This window comes from Euprymna scolopes, chromosome 3 (assembly GCF_053919585.1).
Source record: "Euprymna scolopes isolate OS-2025 chromosome 3, ASM5391958v1, whole genome shotgun sequence".
NCBI classification, from domain to species: domain Eukaryota; kingdom Metazoa; phylum Mollusca; class Cephalopoda; order Sepiida; family Sepiolidae; genus Euprymna; species Euprymna scolopes.
This window is the reverse complement of record NC_136484.1, coordinates 125,168,004-125,192,423: the sequence shown is the minus strand read 5'-3', so window position 1 is coordinate 125,192,423 and position 24,420 is coordinate 125,168,004. Positions and strand designations below refer to the sequence as shown.

The following is a 24,420-nucleotide window of genomic DNA, read 5'->3' as shown; positions in this document are numbered from 1 at the left end:
AATTTTTCATTACTGTTATTTTCACAGTTATTCTCTCCATCATCTTTCAGCTTCCTTTTGTCATACTGAGTAACCTAAAAATTATGAATTGTATCTTTTATTCAATCGACATTCCATGTTTCGTGTCTTTTTCATATTTATCTCTGACGAAATCTAAGACATTAGTAGACAGAGTATTTGCCGAAAATATTACATCCATCCAACATGGAAGTGATTCCAACGATGAATCGTTTATGCTGCTATGTTCATATAGAGCATTCATCCTTTTTGGATAAAGTGTTATAGAAGCATAGATATCTTGAATCGCAGGAACGTTGACCAGCCGAGAAAAATTTGGAAGCAAGTGAATAGTCAAGAGTAGAATTTGGAGATAGTTGATCTGCACGACGAACAGTAGAGAGTGAGCTTGCGAAATATGAAAAAAAAAAATGTCTAAGTAGAAAGTGAACCTTGGGTTTATTTCCGGTAGCCTTATAACTTTGGCTTCTTTTGTAAGTATGTCTACGTGTATTTTAGATACTTGGAGATCAAAATTTTCTCATGGTTGTTGTTGGTGTGATGGTTAATAATAATTACGGATGTTTATCAAGTAAGTTGTTAGATGGGACTGTTTCCTTACAGACTACAACATATCTGTCTTCAAGTCCAATGTAAACAAATGTGTCATAAATCGTACTCATGAGTAATCAAATGGTTTCATCATGTTTATCGTTTTTAATATTTTCATATCCCTCATTCTACTCGTACTTCATCTATCTTATTAACACATTCCTGAAAAGTACGATTAAGACCAATTTTATTCTTTGTCTGATTAATCTAAAGTCCAAGGAAGCATTTTAATTACCTTTCCTTGCCAGGGTATGAGTTATTTCCCTTGACAGAGATAACAAATGAACTGGTTTCATCTCATATTAAAAACAAAGCGATTTTATTTTTCATTTATTTCTTTCACAAGTGAACAAATAGTTTCAGATCAGTTTCTAACCCTTTGTCTAGTCTGCCTGCTTATGAAACTTTCTCCTCCTTAGGATACTTGTTCCCTTCTCTTAATTAACAACTGATTGCATGGATTGATACCAACTGCTGACTGAATTACGTGCTAGATTCATTCGGCTCATATTGTCACCACCCACATTCCTTTTCAAACAATATTTTATATTTTTGTCCATTGTTTTCGGCTACTGACGTAACCGGCAAAGAAATGCTTCTGCTTTGCTATTTCTCTCTCAAATAATTTGTTATTCTGTTGTCTAATTTATTTTAACCTTAAATCATCATTATTTTCCAAATGCCGCTTGGATTCTAATCTGTGTATTATAATGTTACGATTGATCTTGTTAAGTTGTGATGTTGTATTGTGTATAGCGAGTGTATATAACTGTAATTCACAGTCAAGTATATGATGTGTATATGTTTATATGCACGTGTCTAATTTTCGTCTATCCTTCGTATATATTCAATTTTTATTGTATATATATCTACATGTATCTATGACCGTCTAGTGATGTGATTGGATGCGAGTTTATATACGTATCGATATACGTGTGATCGTCTATCTAAAGTTCGTTGTGTGTGTATGTACATTTAAATACATTTCATGATGGGACAATGATATACATAAATACCTTTACAAGACAAAGGACGAATAATATTTATTTGGGGCTTCAACATCTGACCAATTGGGAAACATATCTGGTCCATCTGGGGTTTTGTTTTGACGGAAAAGTTGTAATGAAAATTCTCTGAAGAACGACAAAACCTTGGGCTTTATTTTCGGCAACTTTTTATTCCAGGATGTCCCCCCCCCACACACACACACACTCTCAGAAAGTTGCACGCTGATCTAAGTCCTATTTATGTTCCGATTATCCCCATTTCTGATATCCTCTGCTCGGAGCCATCACGATTTGTCGACTGTCTTTCTCCCTATGCCGACTCTGACTAACTATTTTCTCTAATTTCCACGTATCTCAAAAAGACCATCTTCCCTTCTGAATAACGTCATTAGAATACATCACTAAGATAATCACGTGATGCTTTTACATATCTTTATTTTTAAGTTGTCAACTAAATTCTTATGATAACGGTTTAAATCAACGTTCCTCTGTAAATAAATATTTATTCTAAATATTTTTATTCTTAAACATATTTTAACTGCCAAATCTTTTAGGTTTGAATGAAGCTTATTACTCTTTTAAATTAGATACAAACTACTGAACACTGTTACTAATGATTAGTCTATTTTTTAATCATGAAAAGAAAATAACTTTTTTTTTCTTTGTGGAAATTGCTCGAGACAAGGCATGAAGCTACTTGATGTAAGGAGCTAACAAGAACGAAAAATGATTATTGCAAAGACAGGAGATGCCTTAGTCTTGAAAAGACCAAGGCTGTAGGTAGAAGGAAAACATTGAGCAGAAAGAGAGTTCCATAACCTTGCACTCCTTGGAAAAAAGCTAATGGAATAGGAAGCTGTATTACAATGAGGTATTAAAACAACGAATTAATGGATACCTCTGGACCAACGAGTCAAATATACTAGAACAAAGGAAGCAGGAAATAGATCGGACAATTCTGAGGAACACATGTCATAATAGTATTTGGTGAAAAAAGAAACTCACAACATCACGCCTATGAGAGAGAGGTTGCAGTGAAGAAGAAAGTGGGGGGAGTGCCAATCAAATTACAGATACCTTTCTGCAATTTATCTAGAACTTTCAAATGGGACACAGATTCACCAGCCCAAATATGACAACATTACTTGATACATTGTCTGATAATAGATTTGTAGAGATAGAGAATAGCTTTAGGTGTGAGAAAGTGTTTAGAGCGATAAGGAGAACTGATTTTACAAGATGTACAAAGAGCAATGCATTTAATATATGGACTCCAAGAAAGATTTGATGAGAAAGACATACCAATATGATACAAGGATTTTTGGTCCCCCCAACAAAAGGAGGGTGGACGTGTAAATTCACCCTTGTTTGTTTGTCCGTTCGTCTGTCCACACTTCTCTTAATAACTACGCCTTGGAAATTTCTGAAATTTTGCATAAACATTAAACATGATATGAGTAAAAAAGTAACAAAACAGATTTCCGGGAAAACTCTGGATGTCCCCCTCCCTAGGGAGTGCTTTTCGGGTTAAAATGGCTAAAATTGACACTTTTGTGCTTATTAAAAAAAATTGATGTCTTGGATTTTTATAAAATTTTCTGAAAAGTTGTAACTAATTGATTTCTATATAATTTTGTTTGTCTATACTTTGCGATAACTTTTGGGTGTGCCCCAGGGGCTCTTTTAGGGCTAATAAAAACACTCCATTTTTGGGACTATTTTATCATATTTGTCCAAAATTTTCTGCGTATGTTTATTTAGCAGTTTTGCATAGTGCTGAACTCAAATTTAAATATGTTAAAGCCTTGGGGACATTTGTGGCTAAATGGGGGGGGGGATGATGGACTTAGTCATTTCTTTTTTTGCATGGTGCAGAACTCAAATTTACATATGTTAAGGCCTAAAACTGCACCGTTTGTTCATTTTCACCAGGATTTTACGTATACTGGGGACTTTTTGGGCTAAATGGAAGAGGGGGGGGCAATGCTGAACTTAGTCCTTTTTTTTTATGCCTCGTTCACTGTGCACTCACGGGGGAACATGCATACTTCACTTGTTTCTTTTCTTTTTAGTGTCTTTTTTTCACAATTAAAGGTTGATGATAATGCTTCTCCAATCAATCCTTTCCTTATTCATTGGAGCTAATCATGGAGAAGTGGATATTTGTGTACACTGACGATCTTGTGCAGATTCATTGCAATTTACTCTTTTTTTGCCTTTGTGCTTAGATTAAAGTGTAATATCTGTTCTGTTATCAGTTGGAGGAGCGGATTTTCCTTCTTGACTAAGATAATACTTGTTTTTGTTCCATCTAGAGTTTTCCCTATATTTAGGGAGCTGTATTTTCCCCACATTAAAATCCGACCTGGTGTCTAACTCTACCCTCATGCGTAGGCAAATTGTTATGGGAACTTACCCATTCAATTATAATGGACTCTTCTGAGCATTATAAAAATCCTGAAAATTAATGCTCTTGTTGGGAAATATCGCCACCTAATGTGAGACTACAGACTGTTTAACAGTCGGTAAATACCAACAACCTTTCTTTGTATTCACTTTCTTCTACAATATATTCTTTTCTACCTAACCCTGTTGTTCGAGTCTTTTTTTAAGACCCTTTCCTTGGGTCACAAGATGAATAAACAAGGATATTTTTTCCCCCACATTAAAAACCGATCCTGTATCTAACTGTCCTCGTGGGGATGCAAGTAAATAGGAGCATAGTTTTTCAAGGAGGCTGATCGGAGTGTTAGACCTCTCGAACAACCATAACAAATGTTGTTCTAATGTTTTCCTTCTTCTAGACTAGTTATCTTACCAGGACTTGAGAATCTAATCCATTCTATTTTATCTCTAGCTGGAGGTGTAGCGTAGTGGAGGTGTTCTTTTATCCTTAATTGGCCAAGATCAAAGTGTAGTATCTGTTCTTCAGATGCTGCACTTCCATTTCTTGTTCTCTTTTAGCGGAGGAACAGTCTTTCACGACTGAGACAATTTTTTATTTTTGTACCTTTTCTTGTTAAAAAACGACCCTGGTGTCTAACTGTCCCATGGGGAGGCATTGTAAATAGATACAAACATCTATGGTCAGTGTTCTGTCTGGCATACTGTTTTGTTGGCCCATCACAAATTGCTTTGTGGATATTTCGTTTCTCGGTTTTATTTTTTCTTCTTTTCCATCTGGTAGCCGTAATAATGAGAAGAATTTAAAATCAGCAAATAACCCATTATTTGCTTCAAGGTTTTATTTTCTTTTCTTTCAGCAATTTACACCAATTTACTTTGAGATGAGCTGCAATTTCCCGTTTCACCCCTGTAGAGGGTTTAGACCTCAAAATAGACATTTGTTCATGATATAATGACCATAAGTACATTTGGATTTCTTCTTACAAGAATACGTTTGACTGGTTGTCATAAATATTAACTGGTAGAGTCACCTGAGGAAGATGTATAAAGGTACACTGAAGCCTCATGTTAAAGGATATACGTTCGGTAAGGCGATTTACTTGATTATTACTTGAAAACCATAGCAAACAATACCACTCAGCTACTTCAAACGAATATATGCCTTTCGTAGGACATTAGTTAACCTTCATGTCATAAATTTAAAAATAAAGGAGCATTGGTCTTGTTTCTTTGCCACATGCTTTCTCCCATGGTGTAATATCCTATGACATAACATCCTGTGACGTCATCATGTAACGTTACGTAGCGTTACGCTTTACTTTAGTAATTCATAAAAATAAAACTGGAAATAAATAAATAAAAATCCGGGTCTGCATTTTTTTTCTTTTGTAACATTTATTATTTTTTATCTTTCTCCTCGTCTCGTCTCGACACCAACTTAAAGAGTCTCTCTCTGCCACTGTCCATTTCACCTGGGACATGTTATTCTTTCTTCTGAGCGCATGTTAGCCAAAGCCAGCCCATTCTCACCTTCACTTTACAAGTTATTTCTCCGCGACCGTGTGGTATCCTTTTTTTCTTTTTCTTCAGAGGCAAGCCTGAGCATACTTGCCAATTTGCATATGCATTCAAATGTTTCTCCTGCTGCTAATACAATCACGTGCCATCCATATTTCAGCTGTTGCTGATGTTTTCATATGCGTTCTGTTACAATCATAACTTTTGTTTGGTTTACTTCTGATGGAATTTCCTATTACTCTAACACTAGCGGGACCTGTGGAAATTCCACAGAGGACTGATTCATATGTAATATATTCATGTTGGTATTCTGTAGATATTCAGCGTAAATGGAGATGCTCTGATATTATTGTTTTGTTAAAACTGCAAAAGTATTTATCCAAGCTAGCAGGGACACCTGTTGTAGGCAGGTCGTAAAATATACTTAAATATGATATTTCAATTCTTGCAGACTTCATATATCTATATATATAAAAATGTAATTCTTGGTTCGTTATAAGCGAATAAAACCATATTTCTACGTTACCAATTTAATTAAAATTTTCAGAAATTCTATTTTTAAAGTCAAGGAATGTTTGCATGTTATTAAAATGATTTAACATTGCGAATTATAAAAATATTAAATTAAATAAAAAATATTTTTTGTAACTTGCGAGATTATCGCCATTTTATTTCCGGTAGAAATTAGCCTTTCACTTATTGAGATAAGTATTATTTGTATTAATTTTTATGATACTCATGCAGAGAGTGATCCGTGCTGAAATAATGTTATTATTTAAAAAGTCATTCTTAACATGGGGAGGGGAGGATGTTTTGTACCTATTCTGTACTTTAACCTTACAATTGAATAAAAAAAAAACATATCGTAAAACTTTAATTAAACGTGGAAATATGATTTTAAAAAATAGCGCGGATCGCTCTGCATTAGCACCATTTTTATTTATTGCGGACTATCATTCTCATCTTTATTAGTTGTTGTTTCACGACTTTTCGGCCAACTATTCCTCTGGCCTTCATGAAAAGAAGTAAGTATGTGAGAAATTATTTTTTCCTTTTATAAATGTTCAGTAACTTTTTCCTTTTATTATTCTTAAAGAGTAAAACTTTTCTTATTCATGAAAAGAGTTAAGCCTACGTAAATAAATAAATGTTTGTACACACGACAAATTATCAATAAATGGTTTAGTTACTTTTTTTTAAACATTATTTATGAAAAGAGTTAACATGCTTAATTTCTATACTTATAGGTTTTTGGAATTTTTTTTCACTGGATTATTATTGATTGGACACTAATTAAACGGATTATTAAAAAAAAAAATTAAAAAGAAATCATTATTTCGACATTTGAAAGTGGTGCTCACTTTTTAGTTACAATGTTCTGATAAATCAGTCACCCATTTTGTAAGCAATAAAAACGCGGTATATCAAAACCATAGAAAGTAAAAATAATATGAGCCTCTACCGCATTTGTAAGTCAGAAATATATTTGTTTCTCAAAGAAAAAAAAAATAGATTGAACATGACTTTTTTTATTGTTTTTACGAAAATAAAGTTTCGAGTGTTTTAAATTTTTTTTATTTTACTTATTTAGTTAAAAGTCAGTTTGTGGGTGTTTTTTTTTTTAAATTGTTTTTATGAAAGGTGTTTTTTTGCTTTTTTTCAAAACTTTTTTTTTTTTTTTAATTTTTTTTAAAGTATTATAAATTTCACATACATGCTGGAGAAATGTTTAATAATTTGGTATTTTTTTTAGATTAGGTCAACCGCCACAATTTTCCTTTCAATGACGACATTTATAGGTTTCCGAGTATGCTGAACACGCAAATCGCATTGAAATTTTGCGGAAATAAATAGTTGTGTTATGCATTGTATTCTTTGGCGGCCATCTTTTTACGTGCACACACACCATAAACAAATACACACACGTAAAAAAGATGGCCGCCAAAGATTACAATGCATAATACAACATTTTATATCTTGATAAATACTTATTTCTGCAAAATTTCAATGCGATTTTCGTTGTTGTTTCTTTTTGTGCACACGCGCCATAAACAAATACACGTACGTAAAAAAGATGGCCGCCAAAGATTACAATACATAATACAACGTTTTATATCTTGATAAATACTTATTTCTGCAAAATTTCAATGCGATTTTCGTATTCAGCATAGTCGAAAACCATTTCAAGTCGTCATTTAAAAGAAAATTGAGGAGGTGGACCTAATCTAAAAATTTACCCTTCCGTATTTAGAAAAAAAAAAAAAATGAGTGACCGATTTACCAGAACGTGGTAACTAAAAAGTGAGTACCCCTTTCAAATGTTGAAATGATTTTTTTTCTTTTCAATTTTTTTTCATAATCTGGTTAGTGTTCAATCAATAATAATCCAGTGAAAAAATTTCAAAAAACCTATCAGTATAGAAACTCCACCACGTAAGTAAATAAATAAAAAATGTTACGTGCACATGCGTTAGCCTTGACTAGAGAGAGTACTAAGGGAACGACCATTAAATAATTCTGCGGGTCGCCATGGAACTCAACGCCCAAGGAGTACCAAAATAGTTTTCATGTTTTTTTTTCGTGTTTATTGGCTTAAAGGTTTTTTGACAAGGCAGTTTGGTACGCGAATGCATATTTAACAGTTTTCGTTTATGCTCATGCATAGCATAAACAAAGGCTACGTCTGTGAAATGGAAAATAGTCCCAGAGTTCAGGGGTTAATACCATGCAAAAGAAATCAGACAACTTTTTAGCCAAGAAACACACAGAAAAAAGAAAAAAAAATAGCATCCATTTTTTTTCTATCGAATTCATTTGCTGTTTTTATTAAAAACTATTTTCCCTCGAATTTTTGAAAAAAGGGACTTTTAAAAGTCGTCACCTGTATCGAGCAAAAGTTTAAAACCACCGATTACATGCCAGCCTACGTCATGGTAACATATATTGAGTGAGTTCCTAGCAGTATTTTGTATAGTTTTTTAGTTTAAACTCATTTTCCCAAAATTTCCCCAAACTTAACGTGTTCGATACAGTCTGCCGCCATTTGTATTTTTCAGATATACTAATAAACATTGAATGTTTTTGAACCGATTATACATTACATAAAAACACTAAAATCTTATCCAGTTAGGTAGAACATTTACTTTTCTTGCCTTTGATAACATTTATTTGTTATATATTTATTTTTTGACAACTTCTTTGTATCTGTGTTTAGTAATACAAGCACTTTTCATTTAATGTAACGTTTAGTCGGCTCAAAAAACAGTGTTTATCGGGGTATTTGAAAGCTACAAATGGTGGTGGACACTGTTGATTACTTTAAGTTAGAGAAAGTGAGTTAAAACGAAAAAAACTATACAAAATACTGTCAGAAACCCACCGATTATGCCAGCCTATGTCATGGTAACATATATTCGGTGAGTTTCAGACACTGTTTTGTATAGTTTTTTAGTTTTCAACTTACTTTCCCAAACTTAACGTATTCAACAGAGTCCGCGACCATTTCTGTTTTTTGAGCCAATTAAACATTTTACATTACATAAAAACACTAAACAATTACCAATTAGGTAGAAACGTAACTTACCTTACCTTTGCTTTCATTTATTTGTTTTTGGACAACTTTTTCGAATCTGTGTATAGTAACCCCACCCTCCCCCCACCATCAACCAAATATTAATTACTAACTCACATTTTTGTAAAATAACAACAAAAAAAAAACATTTAGCGTTTCAACATTTTTGCTACGTTCGGCTTCATCCACTGATTGTTGGTCAAGTCCAAACCATGAATGATTGACAGAAACTCCCAAGGATCCAGATCAAATTCTGCAAGAGTACCATTTTTTTTCATTTTCGCCTTCTTTTTCACTTTTTGCAGTGGATTGCTGTATTAATATAAGAAACATACATTTTCTCTTTTTATTAAATTTTTCCATTACACCAAATTGAGCCACTGCAACGCGTGGCAGGGTACAGCTAGTGTGTATATATATATATATATATATATATATATATATATATATATATATATATATATATATCATTAAAAACTGTGCAACTAGCGAAGCGAACGGTTGTTTATTCTATGTGCTATGTATTTTCGGATTGTTTTACTCTGTTATTCATGTTGAATTCACCTATTCGTAACACCCATGATCATCGTCGTCATGAACGTTGAGGATTTGTGCCGTTATGAACGCGTTTTCATTTTAAAAACTGTGCAACCGGCGAAGCGAACGTTTGTTTATTCTATATGCTATGTATTTTCGGATCGTTTTACTCTTTTATTCATGTTGAATTCACCTATTCGTAACAACCATCATCATCGTCATCATAAATTCTCCGTCATGTATATTCCACATGTACGTGTATGTGTACATGCGTGTGCATTTGTACGTACATGCATGTATGTATGCATGTATGTGTATATGCATGTTGTCATGTGTGTTTGTGTGGGTTCTTTTGTATGTATGTTTGCGTACATCTGTTTGTATGCATGCTTGTATGTGTACGTGTATATGTTTATTTCGATGTATGTGGGGTGTAGATGACTCCCAAAAGCGTTGTTAAGGCAACCCCTCTGGGTGAAGCAAATCTCTGTAATAATAAAAAATTTAAAAAAACAAACAAAAAAACATAACATAAAGCGGGAGACCAGTACCCGCATTAAGCTGGTCTGCAGTTTGATTTGTTGCTGGCTATCTTGCTCATGCTTGTTGCCGGATCTCAACATTTTGAACCGAGAGAGAGACTTAGCTGTCGTACAAAGCTAAAACTCTGTAACATCATCTTTGTATAGATACTTCCTCAGGCATTCGTCTATAAAAATTGTCCGTGGCGATGGAAAAATTGTCACGCGTGTAGCCCTGAAATGCTGGAAGCATGTAATAATTGATCTGCCATCATTCTATGTATGTATGTATGTATGTATGTATGTTAATATATGTATCTATTTATATATGTATGTATATATGTATGTGGGTATATATTTTTATTTATTTATTTATTGTGTATATATGTGTGTTTGTATGTGTATATGTATATATATATTTGTGCGTATGTATGGATATATGTATATGTATTTATGCACATATATGTATGCGTATGGGTGCATATATGTGTATGCGTATGGGTGCATATATATGTATGTGGGTAACTTCATGTGTATACATGTGTACGTATTTGTATGTGAATATGTATGTATATGTGTGTATGTATTTGTATATGTTTGTATATATGTGTATGCATATGTATGTATATGTGTGCATGTGTGTATGTATATGTTTGTATGTATGTGTTATATGTATTGTGTATGTATGTATGTATGGATGGATGTATGCATGTGTGTATGTTTATGGGTATGTATGTGTACGTATGTGTGTATATGTATATATATGTATGAATGCCAAGGACCGTCTTTAACGTCATGTCTGCTTGAGCGTGTGGATTAGCTGGCAGGACTAAAAAAAATATACAAAAATTAAAAAAAAAAAAAAAAAAAAAAGGTTATCTTCGGGCTCATGGACTTTCAGTGACTGAGGGAGTGGCACTCGTCTGACAAGACGTTGCAATCATCATATATCATTATAGAGTTAATGTTCTATCAATTCTTATATATTATAAAGTTGCGATTTCAAAAATAAAAATGTATCTATATGACTTGGGTCCATCAGCTTGAATCGAAACCAAGACTTATGAAGGATTTTTGATAAAATTATTTTTAAGAAATAAATTATTGGAGTGCCATTATCTATAATCGAAACCGACACCAAAATTTATGAGGAATTCTTGGTAAAATTATTTATAAATTAATAGATGACTTAAGTGCCATCAGCTATAATCGAAAGTGAAACCAAAATTATGAAGAATTCTTAGTAAGATTATTTATAAAAAAATTTAATGACTTGAGTGCCATCAGCTATAATTGAAACCAAAACCAAAACTTATGAAGAGTTCTTGGTAAAATTATTTATTACAAGAAATGAAAGTACATAAAAATTAAACAAACTCAAATGTAAGCCTGTCACAGAAAATAACACACACGCTATCGTATTAATATATAGACTAGTGGGACCTGTGAAAATTCCACAACGGACTCTTTCATATGTAATATATTGATGCTGGCATTCTGTGGATGTTCAGTGTAAATGAAAGTGCCCTGATATTATTGTAGTTCTTTTGTTAAAATTGTCAAAGTATTTATGTAATCTCGTAGGGATGCCCAGCATAGCCCAGTCGTAAAATACGGTTAAATATGATATTTTAATTCTTGCAGATTTCGTATATATTATTATAGAGCCAATTTTCTATCGATTCTTATATATTATAAAATTGTAATTTCAAAAATCAAAAAAATATGTACATATGACTTGGGTGCACCAGCTATAATCGAAACCGAAACCAAAACTTATGAAGAATTCCTGGCAAAATTATTTTTTACAAGAAATGGAAGGTCATAACAATTAAACGACAGCTACTTGGAAGAAAAAGATGTAAGCATGACACAGAAAATAACACACCCGCTACCGTATTAATATATAAATTATGCTTACTATAGTCTTGTGTGGGAAATTACTCTTCTCAATATTAAAAGGCATTCTTGTTTACTACACACCTATTTCTAATTTTGTTACAGAAGAAAAATAGGTGGATTCATACCTTCCAAGAGTATTTATTAGTGAGAGTGATGCAATAACCCCCAACGGAACTCGAACACAGCACATCATGCCCACAGTTCGTACAAGTGACCGCGGCACTGTCATCATTTCCATATAACATAACTATGATCAACTAATTTTTTTTTAATTGCAAAACTAATAATTATTACCGATAGTTATTTTTAGATGCTAATGCATTAACTAATTTTATCAGTGTCATAAAAATCCCATTGAATTGCATAAGAATTGTTGACATTGTCTTTGTTATCGGCTTGGCCATTGCTGTCAACTGTCACTATGTTTTTGATGCACTGTCTCACCGGACCCTATTGATTGCCAGATCTTTCAGAATTGTCAGTCAAGTGGATGGATCTCTTTTCATAGGCCAACCAAACAAAGGCGTTGTGATTAACAATAAGGGGACAACGATCTTCAAAGCTCTTTACTGTTTCCTTCATAATAATTTAAGCCACCAACTAATAGTCATGCAACGAAACATCCCACGCAATATCCATATACAGGACTGTCATTCAGGTCTTCTCATGAAAACTACTCTGGAAAGCTTTCTAGACTTAAAAAAAAAGAAAAGAATACAAAAACAAAAAAAAAAAAAACGATATAACCTTCGACCTTCTTCACATGCAATGGTTAAAGGTATTGACTAGTAATCAGTTTTAAGTGACAGTCACTATTTGTATAGAGGGCAGAGATGCACATCAGATTGGGTTTTAATATAGGGGAAAACCCAGCTCCCCCCAAAAAGGGATCTGTTCTGGATTAGAACTAAAATTAACATTACCTCCGTATAGAAAGAATTTACCTTTCACTGACCAAAACAGAAAAAAAACAAAAACAAAATCAAGTTGAGTATAACGTTGTTATTATGCTCAAACAAAAGAAAAAAAGAAAAATTTAGCATTTAGTATCGTTACTCTCCAGTTTCGACACACTTAATAATGTATCTCACTAATCCGATCATGTGCTAGCCACAGCCAGCCCATTCTCGTCCTCAGCTTTACACGTCCATTTTCTTTGGCGTTTCACTTTGCATCTGCTGACCACGTGGTGCATTTTTCCCCTTTTCTTCTCGTGCACACTTCCTAATTTGCATATGCACCTTTCTATAAGCTACTGCTGCTAATTTCTAATCTCTTCACAAGCTAGCCATCCTCCGCTGCTGCTGATATCTTCCCATGCGCTCATATGCACTACATGAGTATCAGAACAGACACTACTCTTTGCTCCTAGCCAAAGGGCTAAGTGATAGTCTTCTGGAGTTTGAAGGTTCAATCTTTACATTGAGCAATAACTAAGAATAGCATAATAATTAACTCTTCCATCCGGACATGAACAAACTACCCCCCCCCAAAAAAAAAAAAATCAAATAAAGAATTTGCTTCAAAATTCTGTATAGGTTCCCTAGTTTGACAAAGATTCACGTTTTCAATCTTCTAATAAGATTGTTCATCTCTCAACTGATAATCACTTCATCTCTAATTATCCTTGAGTGTCTTTTGGCCCTGATAAGTAGCGGTCCATTAGTTAAGAATAAGAGAACAATTTCTATATTTGAAAGAACATTTGTCTGATATAAATCGAACAGATCATCTGTGGAAGTTGTCAACATTTAGAGCTATTGTAATGTTACACACGGGGCCCACACGTTGTATGGGATCTATGTCACAAAGAACGTAGTACAAGTAATAACTCAACTCCTTTTTTTTCTTTTTAACAACAACATTTATTTCCCGAATAAACTGTGGTCATGCTCCTTCTCTCTGACCTCTGCCTTCTCGAATGTCGTTTTGAACATGTTCTCGAACGTGATCACCGGCCTGTGCGCGCACTCTTATAGTCCTTTGGCTTCACACACAGTTGAGCATTTGAATATGCGCGTTTTCGAACTGTCACACGATTTATGCAGGCTGAAAGATATTTTTTGCTTCATCTGTTGCTAAAGAATTGTTTTTCATCATGTAAAACGTGACGTATTTGATCTCCATTCATTTTCATTTTAACACAATTGTTAATAAATTTAGTCATTTTGACTATAAAAAATGAACAAGTCGTTAGAATGTCATATTTAATGATTAAATAGACATTGGTAACCCGCTCGGTCAGTATTTGTAATCTATCTATCTGTATATCTATAAAAGTGAGAATGTGTATGTGTGTGTGAGGACACTTCTCAACCTATATACTCGACGAATTTTTTATTTACAGATTTGAAAATTGGTATATAGGGTATTCAGACATGTGGAAAACTTTAATCGGTTTTCATCTGGGGAAAAAGGGCTGCTAAGGATTAAAATTTTTTAAATTGTTACGTGGGGAGGGTCATTGGATCTTTATCTGTTTGTCAACTGTTTCACGAATGTGCATGTGTGAATCGTTCACATGACAATTACTTATGTTAGGAATAAGTAGGTTTGAAAATATTTTTTAAAGATCACTCAAGCTGGCTTAATGGTTATCGTACTTGACTCATTTACTGTAGGTTTTGGTTTCGATCTCAGTTCGAGTATTTTTTTTCTACTTACAAGAAGTGAACTGTTAAGAAAAAACGTAATACTCGCCTGCATATGTTTCTTTCCGTTTTTCTTTCGGTTTCTTTCCATTTTTTTGTGTTTTTGTTTTTTGTTACTTTATTTTCTTTAAAGGAATTTGATGTTACGTTTAATACTTATGCTATTTCTGTTTATAATAAATAAGAATCCTGCATCAATTAAAGTATAATATTTATGCATATTTTATGACTGGGCAACATCGGGTGGCCTGCTAGTATATATACATTATTCAATATACAACTTCTTAATTTTGACAGGAGTGAATAATCATGTTTTTATGTGGATTAAGTCCTGGATATGACCTTAAAAAAACATTCAGTGACGTGGCTTCATTTGGAGGCAGCAGCGAATATAGAGTTGTCCCTGAGCTATATCAACACTTTGGATCAAACTGCATTGAGAGCTGGTGTGAAACGTTGCTTGGTATTGGCTAACCTGAAGTCCAGAATACTTGCATCTTAAATACCAAAAGCGAATAATAATAATGATGATAACGATGACAATGATGATATAACTTTTTATACATCAGTAATTTGGTTTAGTTGTTTCATATTATGGCATATCAACCTCTTTCGAGTTATTCCATACTGAACCCAGTAATTTTGAAAAAAGTTTCTATTGCTTCAAGTTTCTTATATCTTTTAATATTTACTCATGGAGTTTGGTTTGGTTGTTTTTGTTTTCCAGTATGCAACCATTTTCAGATTATTTAATGCTGAATCCAGTAATTTTGGGAAAGGTTTTTATTCTTCAAGTTCTTTATATCTTCAAATATTTATTCATGGAGTTTGGTTTGATTGTTTTGTAAAAATAAAATTGTTTTTCATTTTGACTTTGCAGAACATGATTGAGTTTTTCAAAGGGAAAGGAAAAAATTAAAAAAAAAAAACAATGTTTGTTGCAGGAAGCTCTGATCAGGAAGACAGTATCTTCAGACAACCTGCACCAAATGCCCTAGCAAATATTGCCATTCCAGGCCAATGGTAATTAAGGCGAAATTCCACATTCTCCACACCCCCAAATGGGGTTTTATTTCTGGGTATCTTTTAAGGTCATACCTAGGAACAGTAATTTTCTATGTTTTATTGAAAATTCCTGTATTTATCTTAAATGATCATACAGATTATTATCCATAGAACATACAATGGACCCTATCTCAAGGTAACCTAAATTTGCAGATAGACACTTTAATCTCTGGTGACTAAATGTATTAGCTTAAAACTGTTATGACTGATATAGTTGTGTTTTATGTAAAAACTCTGTACTTAGTATTGCTTGGGAAGTCTACGAAATTACAAAAAGGAATGCAAAGTACAATTCATTGATTTATTACCATTGACAAATACAAAAAATAAAAAACGTAAACACATTATATATAACATATATTACTCTCAACCTATACTCATAGCCAAATGGTAACTTTTTAAAATGACTTATTCACCAATATTTAAAGATCTCAGCATTTATCTGTTGTAAATGATTATTTAAAAAGTTATTTTTCTATTTTTTTATTTTCAGACAAAAATATGTATATACTTTAAAGGGATTTCTATAAATGAAGGTACAGATGGTATATTTCACGATTCAATCGTCAGGTAAATATTTATATTTTTTTTATATCATTATCAAACTGTTTATCTTTATACGAGGGATATTCCAAAAGTAACACCTCCTATATTTTTATTCCGCCCGAATGGATCAGATGTGATTGCAAATTGCATTGTTATGATGACCGAACTTATGCATTCATTACCTGAAAGTTTCATCTCTCTGTTGCAAATATTGATGGGTGATATGCTTAGAAAGGAACCCCTGTCATGGGCGTGTGTCAGAAGTAGAAGTGTGTCATTGAATTCCTAGCAAAAATGCATAGAGAATGGTGGGGACTATGTAGAAAAATCAATTCTGGAGCACAAAAGGTCGCTCGTTTTAATGGTAACACTCCCGTCTTTGTAGCTCTTCAACTTTTTGAGTTAAAAAAAAAGGAGGCTTTCCTTTTGGAACAACCCTTGTATGACAAAGTGTGTTCCGGACACCCATGCAAAGCCATTATTAATCGCTGGTAAAAATGCATTGAAAAAGGTGGTAACTATGTAGAAAAATAAATTCTGAAGCAGAAAAGGTTGTTTGTTTTAATAGTACTACTCCCGTTTTCGAAACTAACGTTTTGAGTTAAAAAAAAAAAAAAAAAAAAAAGGCTTTATTTTTGGAACGACCTTCGTATATTAATGTAATTTTTTTCTTTTATAAATTTGTTTACCAGATTTCATTATTTTAACGTTTAAAAAGTATTTACTGTTTAAATATTGGTACGTTTTACATGGCTTGAATAGAAATTCCAATTTCATGTAACTAATAATTAGAAACACAAACCGATATCATTTTATTTATTTAAATGTGCTCATGCGATATGAATTTATCTTATCTTTGAATTCGTAAGGTTTATTTGAAAATTTTATAAAAATAAAATAATTTTATAAAATATTTTATTAAATGATTAAATTAATTTTTCTGAGACTTTCGGTGTAAGACACCTTTGTCAAAGAAGACTTTTTTTTTTGTGGGGGTGTCTTCATTTTTCTGGTAGTTTTAACCCCGAGAGGTCAACCCATCGTAGAGAGAGAAAAGGGATATGTCTGGCGTTATTGACGGCTGTTTTCAGTCTAAGCGATGTTTACGTTTGCATGGCTGGTGTGAATTTTAAATAAAAGATGTTTGGCCACATTTTTTAAAACATTATTTTGTAAGTTCAATTTCAAAATTTTAGAAATTATATATCTCGTAGAAAAATCGAAACTAAAAAAAGACTTGTTTTGTTTTTAAAATCTAATGAAAACAAATATTAGAAAATTATACACCAATTGTTTTTTTGTTAAACATGATTAGTAAAAAATGTACGTGATTGAAATCGAAATTTCTAAATAAAAAAAATAAAAACAAGATACATCTGTTACGTTACATAGCTTTTTTAATGATTTGGAATAATCTTTTGTAACATTTTAACGGACCAAACATGTAGATGAAAGTCTCACAAAGAAACAGAAGGTAAAGGAAAGAAATTTGATTTGCCTTTTCAGTTTTAAACAAAAGGCATTTATTCTTGGTACTTTCAACAACGCACTGTCTTTTGTTTTAAACAGTCCATTTCTCGTATCAATAAGTCTTTAATACACTCTCATAACCCATGTGTCGCCCGTTACTGTTATGTCTCGAACACATGCTTCTCCGTCGCTTCTCCAGCCACGTGTTTTTTTTTTTTTTTGTCTTTGCTGTGACGTCACATCGCACAACCAGTTTGGTTATTTGCATATGTTAGCTGTGCTAGCGGCTCTGTTACACAACTACAACTATAATAAAACCGTAAATGAAATAGTAAATCAAGGTTGATTGGTTGTTTTTGTTTTATGGCATATCAACCCTTTTCAGGTTATTTAATGCGGAATCCAGTGATTTTAAAGAAAAAATTTTTAATAGAATATATTTGTTTTTTGTTTTTTTTTGTTTTGTTTTAAGTCGATTTCTATTTAACCCATAATTGGGACCCTTACAGGTATTACCACTCCGGATCAGAGTGGACCTGGATTGGAGCAAATTTATTAAAGGGTGGCTCCACACCCCCAAAGCCCGCAAGCTGGAGCCTCACCATTGGATATAATTTAAGGTTATATCCAGGACCATAAATCAAGGAAAGTATTTGTTTTCGTGTAGGAAACAATTAAGAGATTATATCATTTGATATATTTAAGTAATATGTGATAATTTTTCTGATATAAAAATACAAGAAAAAAATGAAAAGGAAAATAGCCTTTTTTGTTTCAATCTAATGACAACAAATGGACAAAAACGTGCTGAATTTCTTTTCTAAAATGGACAGTTAAAATCTTTTGGAATTTTTTTAAAGTTTTCATTCATCTTCTGCACAATCAACAGTGAATTAAACTGCATTGTAAACATATAATGCAAAATGCTTTTCTGAATGCATCGCCATGAGATTATAAGTAAAAGAGAAATAAATAATTAAATTGGAAATGATATGCATGAAGCGAACGAAAAATGAATGAACGAAATAAATGGATGTCAGAAAGTAAATCATGCAAGCAGAAGTCTATTAAGTACATTAATAGCTATCATTATTATTTGTCCGCTGTGAATAATTTTAGACAATGCGAGTCCAATTCTGTATGAACGTGTTCAACAACAAATGTTGCTGAACGTGTATTCCCATATCTCTTCTTTATCTTAATAAAATAACATTTGTCCTCCTAAATTTCGACACGATAGGAAACCATAATTTTCTAAAATTTTCAAATTAACCTTATTACGAAATAATGTCAGTGCCTCCAATTGAACACAGACAATTTCAGTTTGGAGCATTCCAATGGAGACCGACACTGATCATGGCCGCCAGTGAGTTTCAGTTTAAAAGGCAGCCAGTGCCCTCCAGTAAATGTCAGTACCCTCCAGTAAATGTCAGTGCCCTCCAGTAAATGCCAGTACCCTCCAGTAACTGCAAGTAATCATCTCAAACTAGCACAAATCGCCAATAACCACCAATGATGACAATCACAACCAGTGGCTTCTGCTAGTTGCCACTGCCAGACAATGCCTGACAGTGGAAGCCAGAATATTTCATTTGAGCCATGGCTGTCAGTGCCTGCTATTTTCTAGGGCCAGCACTGGCCACCACTAACAACTGTAGTTTAATTTGTTTTCAGGGGAAAGGATCTTTTACCAAATCTGTTCTGGATTTGTATTATACTTCCACCAGGCAACGCCTACACATGGATTCTGCTAATTAAAATAGATAAGCAAAATAACTACGTTTTTTTTTTTTAGATGAGGATTGGTTATCTATATTATTCGAATTTATTCTGACTACTGTTCTCATCTTTAGTGTCATTGTCCTAACGTTTCAGTCGATGTAACCTCTGACCTTCTCCAGGCGTGTTTTATCGCACTCAGAAATCTTTCTGTCAGACTCAAGAATATGTGCGGAATTTCAAATGAAACTTTTTATTGAATCCACAGGATTAGCATGCTCTCATTCCAGCAGGCATGACTGAGTAGAAATTCTAAGTAATTCAATATTGTATTTTAAACCTTCAGAAGAATTTAACTTTACAACTGAATTTTACCAAGTACTTTATTCACTATACCACGGGTCCTTGTGAACACTTCTAGTATGTATTTTAGAAGCCTTAAACCTATTTTGTCTCCAGATGAACAATCTTATTAATTATCATTATACTGATATTTATTACTATTTATTACTACACATTATATATATTATATACCTGAAGAAGGTCACAGGTTACATCGACCGAAACGTTGTGAAAATAACATCAGACCAACAGTCCAAAGAATCCAAATATGAATAAGTAAATGAAATAACTAAAAAATGAAATATATATTTATATATCCACTATTAAATAAAAGGAACGTGTGTGTGTGTGTGTGTGTGTGTGTGTGTGTGTGTGTCTGAGTTCGTTCCCTATGGACTCGAAAACAGCTGAGCTGATTTTTATGAATTTTCACATTTGAGAACTTTTATTTCCACATATAAAATCAACAGTAGGTTCTTTGATATGACAGTGCCGCATTTGAAATGAATGTTTTCATTTAAAGCACACTTGGAGTATGATACCTGATGTTTTGCATTTTAAACGTTAATTCAAGCCATTACATAAAAATATTTTTATAAGATCAACATGTATTGTGAAATAAGTCATCGCGAGAAGCATGTGAGCTTCTTCCTGATGTACCACGATCGGTCCCCAACTAGAGCAGGCAATCAACCGATTTGATTAAAAAATGGGCGTTTCACCGATTTTGGTGACAGTAAAAAATATGGGAGTGTGAAAGATTTGTTAATCATCATTCAACCCGGGCAACATCGGGTCACTATGCTAGTATATATATATATATATATATATATATATATATATATATATATATATATATATATATATATATATAGTAGAAATGGTAATTAATAAAAACCTGGAGGAAGTGCTCAATACTGTTGTAGAGCAAATATGCGTTTTATATTTTATTACCGTATCTTTCTGTTAAAAAAAACGGCCGGGTAGCTAAAACAATAATGTAACTTAACAGAAAGATACGCTAATAAAAAATAAAACGTATATATATATATATATATATATATATATATATATATATATATATATATATATATTTATATATATATATATGGAGTGCTTGTGTGCAGATTAAAAATATTTAAAAAAAACGATTTAAAATTTGAAAAAATGACAAAATGGAGTGCTTTTAAATCGTTTTTTTTTTTTTTTTAAATATTTTCTATCTGCACACAAGCACTCCATTTTATCATTTTTTTTTTCATATATACAGGGTGTCCATGAAGTCCGTGTGCACTTTAAAAAAATATCATTTATTTGTATTTGCAATAGAAATAATCTGTAAAATGGATTTGAAAGAAGTAAATCTATATTTTTTAAGCTTTTATTGAAATTTTATTTAACTTTCCACATGCCCTCCATCATTAGCAATACAGAGGATAATACGATTTTGCAGTTCACGAAAAACATTTGCCAAATGATTTATAGTAATGCCTGAAATCACATTAGTTATTTTAGCTTTCAAATCTTCGAATGAACTAGGTTTGGTTGCATACACAATTGTTTTCACATATCCCCATGAAAAAAATCTAATGGAGTCAAATCTGGCGAACGTGGAGGCCAATGAAATGGTCCATCCCTTCCGATCCATCTGTTAGGAAATTCCTGATTTAGAAACTGTCTAACACGCCGAGCAAAGTGACAAGGAGCTCCATCTTGTTGAAACACTGTATCATCTTTCAAGTTTAATTGTTCAAGTTGCGGAATAAAGTAATTCTGCAACATATCTAAGTAGTTGTCACTGTTAATAACACGATCTTCAAAAAAATATGGCCCTATTATTCGATTTACTCCCAAAACACACCACACATTAACTTTAAGAGAATCCCTTTCATGTTCAGTTTCATTTGGGTTTTCAATTCCCCAAATTCGGCAATTATGCCTGTTGACCTTGCCACTAATGTGAAATGTCGCTTCATCAGAAAACAGTAAATTACTCAGAAATTCATCATCATTGCAAAGTTTTTCAGTGAAATGGTGACAGAAAGTTAGCCGTGCATAATAATCCTCTTCTAACAACTGTTGATGTAATTGAATTTTGTAAGCTTTCATATGAAGTTTTGCCTGCAGAATCTTATGTACAGTGGACTTTGGCTCCAATGATGCCCGTCTTACAGACTTTCTTGGACTTGCAGTAAAGGATTCTTCTATGGAAGCAACATTTCCGTCACTGACACATGGCCTTCCAGACCGTGGTTTATCATGGACAGAGCCTATCTCTTTAAATTTTTTCATCCATTTAACAATGGTGTTCCTATGAGGCGCTTTTTTATTGTATTCAATTCTAAACTTTCTTTGTACAGCAATAGTAGATTTCAGTTCAGCCAACCAAAGTACACAGTTTACGTTTTCCTCAATTGAACCCATGTGATCAAATTGATTCTGAAAAACAAAAGATAGTTTTCTGAATATTTCAAGTAAATTGGTAATGTAGAAATATGGTTTTATCGATGTTGAACGAACCAAGAATTACATTTATATATATATATGTATATATATATGTAGATATATATATATATATATATATATATATATATATATATATATGTATGTATATATACATGTGTGTATATATAATTGTATATATATGTATATATATGTGTGTGTATATATATGCATATATATACATGTATATATATGTATATGTATATGTACATGTATATATATAACAGCTCCTTTAAGAAATACGTTTCTTATAGTTGAGCACTTTCTGTTGAATAAAAGTCGGTCAATTTAGCTCTTATGCGTAGATCGTCGTATAACGACTTGATCACTGTCTGTCTGACGTAATGAACATTTAAATTTAAAATGTTTAAAATTCAACGCTATTTCACACGATTAATGGTAGCCGAATGGATACGGTCTCCGCTAATCGAGCCAGAGATGTCTCGTGTCGCGGGGTTCGAATCGTTCGACTGGTAGTAATTGTGACACCCTGCACTGAAGAATCCCGAAAGGATGAAACACTAGTGTCTGTAGGTATTTAATTATTATAGTAAAAAAATAATTATGACAGCCCCTTTAAGAAATACGTTTCTTATAGTTGAGCACTTTCTGTTGAATAAAAGTCGGTCAATTTAGCTCTTATGCGTAGATCGTCGTATAACGACTTGATCACTGTCTGTCTGACGTAATGAACATTTAAATTTAAAATGTTTAAAATTCAACGCTATTTCACACGATTAATGGTAGCCGAATGGATACGGTCTCCGCTAATCGAGCCAGAGATGTCTCGTGTCGCGGGGTTCGAATCGTTCGACTGGTAGTAATTGTGACACCCTGCACTGAAGAATCCCGAAAGGATGAAACACTAGTGTCTGTAGGTATTTAATTATTATAGTAAAAAAATAATTATATGTATATATATGTATATATATGTATATATGTATATATACGTATATGTGTATATATATATGTGTGTGTGTATATATATGTATATATATATCTATATATGTATATATATGTGTGTATATATATGTATATATATATATGTATATACATGTATATATGTATATACATATGTATATATACGTATATATATGTATATATATATGTAAATATATTTGTATATACAGTGATGATCATATTTATTGGCACGGTAAAATAAAAGTTAAATTTTGTCTAATAAATTCTAAAAAAGGGATTAAATTAAAGAAAATAACAAAGTATATTATGTATTTTTAACTGGCCTTTCGGATGCAGCAATCGGATTTTAGAAAAAATAAATAACAAAGGAACAACAAACATAATTGCAAAAAACCCTTGTTTAAAATTATTGGCACGGCTTTGTTTTTCTTTTAGTATCAGTATAATATCAATCAATTTCCGGTTTACGTGCTTTCTGAACTTTTTTATAGCCATATTATGCTTGTTTAACGCTAATTCAGTGAATAATTTTTTTCAGATAATTTTTAGATAGCGATTTATTTAAACTATTATAAGTGACTAAATTATAATTTTCAATCGCCATGGTTAAAACTAAGGAACACAGCGAAGACGTCAGGAAGCTTGTTGTAGCATGCCATACCAATGGGGAGGGCTATGATAAGATTTCAAAGAAGCTAAACCTTCCCAAATCCACTGTTAGAGCCATAATAAACAAGTTCAAATCGCAAGGCCACGTTATGAGTTTAGAGGGTAGAGGGAGAAAAAGGATTCTTTTCCCAAGAGATGAACGGAAAATTGTTCGACAAATAAAACAAAACCCAAGGATCTCTGTTGGGGAGATTGTTGATGAACAGAGCACCTCTGGAGTGAATGTATCTCGACATACAGTTGGTAGAGTTCTGAAGAGAGCTGGTTTAAAAGCATGTCGTCCGAGAAAGACTCCCTTATTGAAGCCTATGCACCTGAAAGCAAGGCTAGCCTTTGCAAAACGTCATATTGATAAAGATGTTGCATTCTGGAAACGTGTTCTATGGACTGACGAAACGAAAATAGAGTTATTTGGCCATAATAAAGTGTCTTATATTTACAGAAAATCTGGCGAAGCTTTCCTG

The 24,420-nt window shown here is 32.8% G+C and overlaps 1 protein-coding gene across 18 annotated transcripts in view; it reads left to right on the top strand.

The window, feature by feature from the left end:
- LOC145258350 (cGMP-dependent 3',5'-cyclic phosphodiesterase-like) overlaps window positions 1–24,420 on the top strand; it is an 889,144-nt gene that overhangs the window by 319,316 nt on the left and 545,408 nt on the right. For all 18 annotated transcript variants that reach the window (XM_080116605.1, XM_080116606.1, XM_080116604.1 and 15 more), the window contains exon 3: window positions 16,281–16,357. In XM_080116605.1, coding sequence (XP_079972731.1) covers window positions 16,281–16,357 — 77 coding nt within the window. The remainder of the gene's footprint in view (window positions 1–16,280; window positions 16,358–24,420) is intronic.